This window comes from Amia ocellicauda, chromosome 19 (assembly GCF_036373705.1).
Source record: "Amia ocellicauda isolate fAmiCal2 chromosome 19, fAmiCal2.hap1, whole genome shotgun sequence".
Classification (NCBI taxonomy): domain Eukaryota; kingdom Metazoa; phylum Chordata; class Actinopteri; order Amiiformes; family Amiidae; genus Amia; species Amia ocellicauda.
In genome coordinates, this window is record NC_089868.1 from 12151612 (window position 1) to 12163158 (window position 11547).

General features: G+C 41.0%; 1 protein-coding gene across 1 annotated transcript; it reads right to left on the bottom strand.

Annotated features, from left to right (window-relative positions):
* Positions 1 to 1264: 1264 nt before the first annotated feature.
* On the bottom strand, positions 1265 to 5848 carry LOC136714876 (uncharacterized). The gene is made up of 4 exons (XM_066692500.1): positions 5630 to 5848; positions 3800 to 3990; positions 2893 to 2931; positions 1265 to 2426 (listed from the first exon to the last, which is right to left on the bottom strand). The coding sequence occupies exons 1-4, from the start codon at positions 5630 to 5632 to the stop codon at positions 1850 to 1852; spliced, it is 810 nt and encodes a 269-aa protein (XP_066548597.1). The 5' UTR covers positions 5633 to 5848; the 3' UTR covers positions 1265 to 1849.
* Between the last annotated feature and the right edge of the window lie 5699 nt (positions 5849 to 11547).

Consider the following 11547-nt stretch of genomic DNA (forward strand, 5'->3'; position numbering starts at 1 on the left):
CTGGAGGTAATTGGCTGCTCCACAGCTTATTTAAGTGTGTCATAGCAAAGGGTGTGAATACTTATGCAAGGAAGACATTTCATTTTTTTATCTGTAGTTAATTAAAAAATATAATTCCAACATCAACATTATGTAATACTTTGTTTTGATCACTGACAGAAAATCCCATTGAAATATATTTTAGTTCCAGATTGTAACACTACAAAATGTCCAAAAGTGCTTGAATTCTTATCCAATCCATTGTACCTTTTGTTTTGTGTTGTGGGACAGCACCTATCCAGTCATGGATCTGGGTGAGATACTAATATTTATATATGAGTAATATTTAAATTATATCTTATACTCATCCAACAAAACTAAACTCACTGTTTTTGAATATATATTTGACTGCATCAAATTGGACTTGCCAAAAATAAAAATGTGGAATTAATATTTTATTTTATATTTTAGACTGTGATGGCAAACTGCCTTACACCTCCCTACAGAGGTGCGAGAACAGAGCAATTACTAAGAAGAGCAGGATTTAAAGAATGATAACGATATGGCCTTGAACTTTGGATAATGGAAGCAGATTAGGGGCTTTCTTGGTTGCTTTGTGTTTGTGCTTATGATTAGTGATGTGTTTAGAGAGGGACCTGTGCTATATGTGTAATTAGGCTCAACGAGGAGTAAGGGTTTGTTGTATGTTTTTTGACTGTCTGTTTATTTTGAACACCGGGAATAATAAATTGCCACAAATTCACCAAAATACATGCTGTTTTGCTGAGCCCCACCTTTCAGAGACTTTACATTTATATGTAAATAAGTGACTGGTTAATATGTGCCTACCGTCCACTTGCTAATCAAGCCAACCATAAACCAACGTTGGACCAACAAAGTTTCATGTCTGCAAAATGTTTGCACTTAAATTTGTTAATTATATGTTTTTTCAATATTAATAGCACAGGCTATGCAACCAGTGGCGTAGGTTTCATTTCAGAAATGAAGGGGAAATGCATTTTCATTCCGTTGAGGGATGGGGTGGGGGGGTGAGGGATGTCATAGAGTGGAGGCGTTAATTCAGTCGTGAATAATGACAATGAATTAATGTATTTTTGAAGTTAGGTGTAAGGATATGCACCACCCTAAATGTGCAAATGATTGCCACTCTCTCAATATTTAGGGGGGGATCTCACACATCACACACACAGAAGTCCACAACACACATTCACAGAGTATTGCAGAATGACTTTATTATTATTATTATTATTATTATTATTATTATTATTATTATTATTATTATTATTATTATTATTGCTAATTTTACGATTATTTTTGCAGTGTGAGGCATGGTAATGGCCAAGACAGTGATGCAAAACTAACACATCTTCCATGTCAACATCTTTGTCACCTTCTTTATCATCATTGCCTGACTTTCAGTCGTCATCCCCCCGAGTGACATCCCACTCTAGCTGGCTTTACCTCACTCAGTCTAAATCACACTTTTGCTGAAATTGCCCAAACAGTTCAAACACACATTTTTAATATCTGGTAGAAATGTGATCCTTAGATATGCCCCAAAGTGACCCTTCTGTGTACATTTCATAGTCATACACAATGTATTTGGCAACATCCTGGAGTTTTAGCAAATATCAGCAAATGAATGTCATAAACGGAAATACAAAGCTACTCAAAAACACTCCATGTAATAAAGAGACATTGAAAGACTCCTGTTTAGGCAGAGGGAATACAGAAGGGTCACAATTTGTAACATACATTAAAAATTGTGGTTTCTTCTATATGGGGAAATGGGGATATGTGAAACTTCTACCTCTTTGCCCCCTTTCCTGCCTCCACCCCCCACCCTGCATCAATACACACACACTTCTTGAATCGCCCCTGCCCCACACTGATGACACACGTCCGTCTGACAGCGGAAGAGCTCCACCTTGTGCTCGAAGTGCTGGAAGGCCTTGCGTCGTTTCTTGGCAATTTTCTCATTGTCTTTCTTCCTGAAGATCTTCAGGGAATTCCCACTATACAGCTTGTTGAACACAAAGGCTTTGGGTCCGGTCCACTGCTGGAACACGTCCAAGTCAGACAGGAGGCTCTGATTGGAGTTTTCAAGACAGTCCTTGTCACAGAATGGACTGAGGGTCAAGAAGACAAGACACTGGCTCTTGTCCGCTTGAGCCATCATGAGCTTCTCCAGTACTCGGCTGTGGAGCAGCTGATGCTCAGGGGACTCCAAAGTCTTCTTGAAGTACTTTGATCTCTCGGGCACAGCCGCCACCAGCTCCTTGCTCTCATACAGGGACTTCTTCTTCAGCACCTGGGTCATTGCAGAGAGTGCGGTCATCAGGGGAGTCTGATTCTGGAGCTCCTCAGATCCCTTGCACACGCCCACCGAAACCACCACAGCAATGGCGAACAGCTGATCTTTGGGCCTGGCATCATGGAAACAGAGATGAGAATTGGGGTGTGAACGTCAGCCATGTCTGTGAGTGTCTGAAGCGCACCTTGACATTCATAAACTGAGTTAGGGTCTGGCTCTCTCGTCGCCTCTCTCTATTTGCATCTCTCTCTCTCTCTCTATCTCTCTCTCTCTCTCTCTCTCTCTCTGTCTGCCACACCCTCCTTCTCTCTCTCCCTCCTTTCTTTTTGTCTCTCCTTATTTGTTCCCATTTGTCTCTCCCTTCCTCTCTCTCTCATGCTTTCTCTCAAACCCTGTGTCTTTCACTCTAGTAATCTCTGAGCTTCTGTTTTTCTCTCCTTTCCCTTTTCTATTTTTTGTTTTCCTTCTCACTCCATTTCACTCCCTCGTTCGTTCAAGACAAAATCAAATTAGCTGTGCTACTGCAATTTCCCCTTTGCTTTCGAGAAAATAAACATAATCAAACATAAAATACTCACTTTGCAATGTTCTTGCTCTTGGCAGTTTTTGGCAGCTTGCTGTGATACATGGGAGCGGGAGACAGAACATAAAACCATTTCAAGTTACATCAATACATCCCCATCAATTTGACCCGCCGACATTTGGTCCCCATGACAATTCACTACTGCAACAATTCGTTCCCGCAGCAATTCTTCCCCACAACAATTTACCAGATTAGCCTACTATACACAAAACAATCCAAGTCTGAGGATTATAATCAGTAGACCCGTTCGCAACATGGAATAAACATAAGTCATATGAGCACACCTCAGCACACAGAGTGCAGAAAAAATCACGACAAAAATAAGGAATCTCTTGCTTCCATAATACACAACGGTCGCGTTTGTGTAGCACAGATTTCCGCAGCACAGTTCTGCACAGAAATTCAGAGATGTTCGTTCTTCGAGTGCTGCTCCGTGACATCACAAAGCCCCACCCACAGAAATCTTTGCAGGGTTTTAGGAAGACATTTTTCAATGAGGTGCAAGTGATGTCAGACAGAGCGCAGCCACGAGTTGATGAAGCTTGGATTTGATACAAAGGAGTAATCAAGACTTTGCAAGGATGTCTGGGAAAGGATAGGAATATATAATGATGGCAAGGGCAGGTGTAACTGGGTGTGTAGAAAGATGGCTGAAATGGGATGATTAAGGTGAAGGTGAACAACAATCCATGGGGAGATGGGATCAGGGATGGTGACCTATTCTTTTAGCTTTCTATTTTGCCCTCTCTCCCCCACTCCCTCCATTTCTCCCTCTGCTTCTCTTCTCCTCTCTCCCCCTCCCTTCCTCTTACGTTCCTCACATTGCCACTCCTGTCACACACTGTCTCTTTCTATCCCTCCCTCGCTTTTAGTTTCTCTCTCCCTCTCCATCCCCCACTCACCTTCTCAACTGAGCAACAATTTTAGAAAGGGCAGTGGGGTCCACTCCATCCCCCGCCCCTGCTTCAGTAACCTCTCCTCCATCTGCCTTGTCCTGATCCTCCTCTTTCTCAGCCACATCCTCTGGCGCCTGATCATCCTGCGCAAAGCTCCGCCCCCCCAGGCACAGCAAAACAACACACAAAGCAAATCTCTGGAGGTGAGAGAATGGACAATTATAGAAAAAATAATACAATTACACCAATATGCAACCAAAAAATTAATGTAATATATGGTAAAAATATTTGCTTTTTATATATATTACAGAAGAAAAAGTATGTTTTAAGTGAAAGTAATTCCTGACAAATGCAAATAAACCTCTCTGAAATGTGTTAATATTTACCTTAGAACAATGGTTCTCTTTCATAGACCCGGGGACCCCCCTTTGTATGAGAGAGAACCCCTGACAACTCTGTGCTGAATGGGGTCATATATACATTGAAATTCATGCCAGTAATTCATCTCAGAATAATCAATTCTGGAATCTATTCTGTTTTTTTAATCATATGGATTGGACTCCAGCACTATATTGATCTTGAAATCGATATGAATATTTTTAGTAATTGATAAAAAGCAGACACAATGAGAGTGCAAAAAGCTTTAATTAATTAATACAAACCATTACATACATTAAAATTCCCAAAATACTTGGGTATTGCATTACAGGATTTAGCCGATTTGTTGCGTCATCATGAAATACTAATCACACGTTAAACTGTACAAGCTTAATTCAGTCACTACCATTGCGCTCAATGTAAAACATTCAAGACAATAAATATTGGTACAGGATTCTTGCCTTCTAAGCGAAGTGATTCGTTTATATTTACACCAATCAGCCATAACATTATGACCACCTGCCTAATATTGTGTAGGTCCCCCTTTTGCTGCCAAAAGAGCCCTGACCCATCGAGGCATGGACTCCACTAGACCTCTGAAGGTGTGCTGTGGTATCTGGCACCAAGACGTTAGCAGCAGATCCTGTAAGCTGCGAGGTGGGGCCTCCATGGATCGGACTTGTTTGTCCAGCACATCTCACAGATGCTCGATTGGATTTGGGGAACACCCCAAAAGAGCTGCAGTTTTGGAGATGCTCTGACCCAGTCGTGTAGCCAACACAATTTGGACCTCGTCAAAGTTGCTCAGATCCTTACGATTGCCCATTTTTCCTGCTACTAACACATCAACTTTGAGGACAAAATGTTCACTTGCTGCCTAATATATCCCACCAACTGACAGGTGCCATGATAACGAGATTATCAGTGTTATTCACTTCACCTGTCAGTGGTCATAATGTTATGGCTGATCGGTGTATGTATTTTATTAAGTGTTGATAAAATGAAACATTCACACATTCATACACTTTAACATTATTTTTACAGATTTCAATTTTAATTAGTGTATCTGATATGCAAGAAAACGGTATAGCTGTAGCTTTGAGTTTCTAATAGAATTCATCTGCTTATTATTATGTACTGTATATGTGTGTAATAAACTGAGCTTTATTTAAGTTTACATAATTGTTTAATTGGTTTGTAGCCAACCACATAATCCAACAATAATTAAATCTTGATAAAGTCTTGCATGTAGCCCCAGAATAGTTTTAATAGTTATTTTGATATTACACATGTATGTGTGTATATTTGTATTTTCTTAATATTAATGATACAATATTATCATTACTAATACTATTACAATACTACCAATACTAATGATGATAACAATAATAATATCAAGACTACTAATAGTGTTATAACCAGATGGCTTGTTGATTCAGTGGCTCTGTCAATACTCACCATTGCTGTGTTGTCTTCGGGTCTGTATCTGGGGTCTGAGTGGGAACCAACACAGGGTTATTATAGTGGAGTCAGAGGGAAGAAAAGACTTGTCCTGCCTCTCTCTCTGTTTGACAGCCCCTCCCTCCTTCCATCTGTCTCTCTCTGTGGGTCTCACTCACGGGCGAGGGTATTAATATTGCCTCCTGTGCATGTTCCTGTCCTTAGTTATTCCCACTCCACTCCAAATCTCACTCTCTCCCTTTTATGGTCTCTCTCACTCCCTCTCTCTGTCTCACTCTCTTTTATTATTAATATTATTATATTTCTTATCCAGGGCAACAATATATCACATTATTTACATACATTAATAAAGTAGCTTAATATGCAGAAAGATCCCATTTGACCAGACAATACTTGATCTCTTTGGACCCTTGCATTAAATAAGTAAAATTGCTTTGCATGTGCCAGACAGAGAGATGGAGCTGAATAGATAGAAAGGAGTGCGATAGAGAGAAAAACAAATAGAGCTCCAGAGAGAGGAGTGAACAGATAAACATACAGAGAGATAGAGTGAAAGACCTACAGAGAGGACTTTATTTGAGTTCTGTCTTATCAGGCTAATTTATGAAACAATGAACAGTGAGGCTCACTTAATCACTTTTTTACTTAATTGCTTGTATTGACTATTCATTGCTATTCTTTTTGGCTCATTCACTTGTGTTATTTTCATTTGTATCATTATTGCCGATTATCATTAAGGTGTGCATTTTATTTTACTCTGTGTTTCAATAATTATTTAATTGTTCACTTGTATATTTTCCTTTGAACATCACCTGCTCCCCACGCTCTGCCTGTTAACGCACCTGCTCCCCGACACTCCGAGAGAGGTTTAGCCCTATAAAAAGAGGGCTGGAGCAGGACAAAGGAGATTTGACCTCTGATTGCAAGCACAAGCCCGAGCACGAGCACAAGCACTAGCTCCAGAGAGGGGACGCTGGACCTGAGCACGGGAGTTCTTTGAAGGACTGAAATGGCATAATTGCATTGGAAGGATCCCTAGAACAGAAGACTGTGGAAAGTTGATTATACTGGCTTATTTGGCAATCACTCTTGTTTACATAGACCTGTGATAAAAACAAGAAATGAGAACTGAGATGATGTGAAATGTAGCAAAACATTTTATACATTTCCAGTCTGTTGCTGAGGTCTCTGGTATCTTCTCCCCAGCATAGCAACCCCATCTCTCCTCTTATAAAGACATTATAATATTATACTATATTCCAACAAAGGCACATTCTATACACCTACCTGGTGTGGTTTGTCTTCCAGCCTTCCCTTATGTGGTGGTGTGGGTCCAGTGGTGCAGTGGCTCCCCTGAGGAGAATACAGTCAGTCAAGGCAAGGGGCGCAGACAGCACAAGTGAAGGACACTGCCTTGCCTGTGCCTGGCTGTATCCAGCGACTGGCCCTGGAGGCCATGCTGGTAAAGAGGAGGAAGACCACGGAGCGCAGCTTCTGGGAGATAAGCAAATTCTGTTCAGGACAGTGCTATTATTTTATTTTTCTGTTCTTTTGAGAATTTAGGAGGGGGAGTTTGTATTAGGATTAGGGGGATGCTTTTGTAGTTTTTAGGATTAGATAGAGCAGCCATAACTTTGATCTTTTAGGAACAGTTTTTATATTTAATTTCAGAGCCCAGTGAATTTAAGGCTGTTTAGAATAGAATCATAATTTGGTTCTCCCTGGATATATCTATACCATTCATAGAGTATCCTTGCCTTGCCTCTGAAAGTGAATACTGTCATCAATAAATTCTGTTCACATGCCCGGCACACAGACAACAGGGTAAAGTGTAAAGTGTGTCGAAGCTGCATGTGGAGAGCGTACATTTAGATGGTGTTTGAGGTCCCTCCTCATTAAGTACTAGGCGTGCCGTAGTCGGCTCATTAGTGCACGGGTGCCATCTCCAGCTGTAGACCCGGTGACATACCTTTATCATACAAAATGGTATGGCACAAACCACAACGGACAGGAGAAGGGAGAGAGAAAGTGGGGGAGGTCTAAGTGAGGTGCAGAGGGGTGTGTTTCAGGGAGAGGGAGTGGGTGAGAGAGAAATAAACGTACTCAGATCTTTCATTTGAAACATTTAGTTAATAGTTTATGCTCTGCCTTACAAAAGTATTCAGACCCTCTCACAATATTCACATTTTGTGGCTTTAAAGCTTGCAGTCAGAACACTATGAAGTAGGCATTAATGTGTGTTATATACACAGTCTTCTCCACACATTCAAAGCAAAAACAGAAATAAGTAGAGACTTCATATAAAAATAAATCAGGATTGCACAAGTATTCTAATTATTCTAAGTATTCTAAATTAATTTAGATGGCCATAAGAAGCCACATAATTAGTTATTGGCATCTGTCTGTGTGCAAATTGTAGTTCTCATGATGTCAGAATACAAACCCCTGTCTCTGTGAGGTTCCTCAGTCAGGAAGTAAATTTTAAGTCTCAACCATAAAGGCAAGGCAAGTCAGGGATAAAATAATTTTAAATCATCAAGAAATGGAAGGTGCATTGTACCACCTAGCCACTGTCTAGATCAGACCATCCCTTTAAACTGAGCAGCTGGGCAAGGAGGAAACTGGTGAGGGATGTAACTTTGAGGGTAAAGACAGCTTTGAAAGAACTACAGAGTTCAATGGCTGAGATAAATGAAAAAAATGTGAATCAGTCAACAATATCCAGAACACTTCACAAAAACTAGCCTGTATTGTAGGCCTTATCTTACTCTTATGTCTTCAGTTTGAGCATTAAAGTGTTGGATACAATAATGTTTATGAATTTTGTAACTTCACAAAATGGGACAGCATAGGAACGGTCTAAACACGTTTGCAAGACACGGCATATAAGTGAGTGAGTGAGACAGGAGGTACACAGATGGTTGTGCTTTACAATTAAAATAGTCTGTGAATATGTGCCACGGGAGGTAGTGTCACGAGCAGGGCATGACTGGCCTTAATCACTTGATTATTTAATTATTGATTGTTGGGGTTTTCCTTCTGGTGGCCACTCCCAGATACGCAACCTGAAAAGATACATTTTGTAAGTCGCCCTGGATAAGGGCGTCTGCCAAGAAATAATAATAATAATAATAATAATAATAATAATAATAATAATAATAATAATAATAATATAGGATGAGACATTATTATTTCAATTTGCACAATAATAACTACTTCTGTCAAGGGACATTACCTACTTCGATTTCCTTGTGATTCCTGGTCAGTCAGCGTGGTGCCAGTCCGGGTTTTGCCTGGCCCAAACAGCTACCGTCCTTGGAGGGTCTATAGATTAAGCACGTTCTGCAGCAGGCATCTCACCAGGGGCAATTCGAGAATTTTGAAAATTGCGGGGGCCATAAGGGGGAAATGAGTCCATCCCTGAGCATTTGTTCAGTGCAAGAGGGAATGGTATTAGTGAACAAAATAGGGTCCCCTTAATGTGCAAAAATAAAGAATATGCCTCATTGGACAGAATGGGTACACAACCCCCCCAAAATCACTGGAATGCATCTTTAAGAAGCCCATTTTAACCCATTAGCTAAAGTTTCTGCTTCACTGACAATTAGTTGAGAAAACCAGAGCTTGCTAGGGTTACCAAACCTGAACTTCCAATAAAGAGGACACTTCAAAAGGTGGGAGTGGCAGTGGGGGGGCTGGAGCTAAGTGTTATGACCTCAAAAAATCTCATCTCATCTCAACCTATCTTTTCCTTTTGTAAACTGTTAACACCCCAGCTAAATAAAACGTTCCTTATTGGTTGTTGAAGTCTTTACAGACGTAAGTCATTTATTAATAACCAATAGTTGTTCATAAAACCATGACATCAGTGAACACTATCACCTTAAACATCATCATTCATACATGATGGAATGGTAGCATTGCAGGAGTGGAAGGGTTAAACAGGCACCCGGGAACTGTAGTGTTGGAAAAAGATCAAGGCAAATCTCAGACATTTTTAGATCCAGCTGGACGGAGATTAAAGGACTGAAAAGTCTGTTAAATACTGGCTATATGGTAACCCAAAGATAGTGTAGTTTAACTATCACCATTGAGTAAATTGTCAGTGTTATAGCAGGAATAAAATTCAGGATAACAAGAGTATTTAAATGATCGATTTACCATAAACTGTATTGTCTTGAAAGTAACCTGTAGTGTGTCAGTGGCTGTGTGCATGCGGAGCAAATACAGTGTATTTGTTTACAGTAAGGGGGAAAATAGTTTTTATATTAATAGCTTTTACTAGATCATTTAGTTATTATTTCTACCCCAGGCACCATGCTCCTGCCTCCAGGCCCCCGTGATCCCCTCGCCTGAGTAAGCCCCCCCGGATACATTTTCACCCGACAGAAGGAGAGAGACGGAAAGGGAGACCAGGATTTGGGAGCAGCAGCGAAATCTAAATCCCACTTGAGAGGGAATCTATGACACGCTGCAGCCGAGGAGGAGGCTGTGTCAGGATGGGATACTTGGGCTAAAGACAGTGGACCTATAGCTCATGGTTATTACCAAGTGGAAGAGGGCCTGGAGAGTGTGATTGAAGTCTACATCCACCTTCTGTCGGGTATATCATCGAAGGCTTTAGGCTGGTCCGGTCCAGGTATAGGAAAAGACACAAGCAGTCAGTGTATCTGTTAATCAGTCTTATTTTTAAGGGACTGGGTCAGAGCATTGAGCTCAGCTGAGGCACAATTACGCACAGACAAGACTGGGACAGACCAGGATAGGACACAGACATGCAGACACACAAACGTACACAGACATATGGACAGAAAGGCAAGACACAGTCAGATTCGGCCAGAGACAAAGAGCGATAAACAAGAACAAGAGGACACATGTAGGTACACAGATACAGATAGAGATGCATAGAGAACCAGAATGAGACCAAGACATAGAGACTGCTGCATGTATTTTTTGCATTTATAATTAAGTAGCAGACCCCTGTGTATCAAGGGGCTTCCTTAAACAATGCAGAGGATTTCCATGCCATCTTACAGAAATATTAATGAGAAGCTCAACAATATAGGAACATAAAGTAACCTAATATGCAGCGAGATCCCATTTGACCAGACAATACAAGTTCACTTTGCATCCTTGTACAAAATGTGCAGAATTGCTTTGGATGTGATACACAGCTGAAAAAATAGAGAGGAGTGTGATACAGAAAAACAAAGAGCTCCAGAGAGAGAGAGGAGTGGAGAGATAGAGACAAACAGAGAGGACTTTGTGAGTGCAGCATTTTCAGGTTAATGTATGACATTGAGCAATGAACAGTACCTATCACAGGGGTTACAAGGCTCACTTAATCACTTTATTGCTTACAGTTCTCGATTGTTTGAATACATCTCAAAACAGAATTAACTTTCAAAACAATTAACGCGCCAAAAAACTGAAATACGTTTGGTCAAAATGACCAATCCTTTGCAAAATGCACAGATAGGGGAAACTAAGGTGGCGGCTCTCCCTGGGCCACGTGGCGCATGGAGTGAGGTCAGGGAAGAGGCAGCTGGAGAACCACAGATAAGTACTTCTCTCACGCTCCAACAGAGTACCCTTGTGCACGTTCCTATCTCTCCCTCCCAGCTGCCTGAGTCCAGTCTCCAGAGTGCCTTCCACTGCAGAGCGACCCCATATCAGTAGCACTGCAAGGTAAGAGAAAGAAAAGTGTGTTTTGTCTGATGTGTCATTTAAATTCTCTTTTCTTTGTTCTGGGTGCTCAGTGGATGAAAGCCAAGACAAGGGATTCTCCCTTCGGTGGACGCGGGGTGGAGGGAGCTAGATACAAGGGCACTAAGGGTCGGCTGGCTATCTCAAGGGTTACTCTAAATTCTTATTCCAAAGTAAACATAGCTTCGTTCGCTGGCCTTCCTCACAGC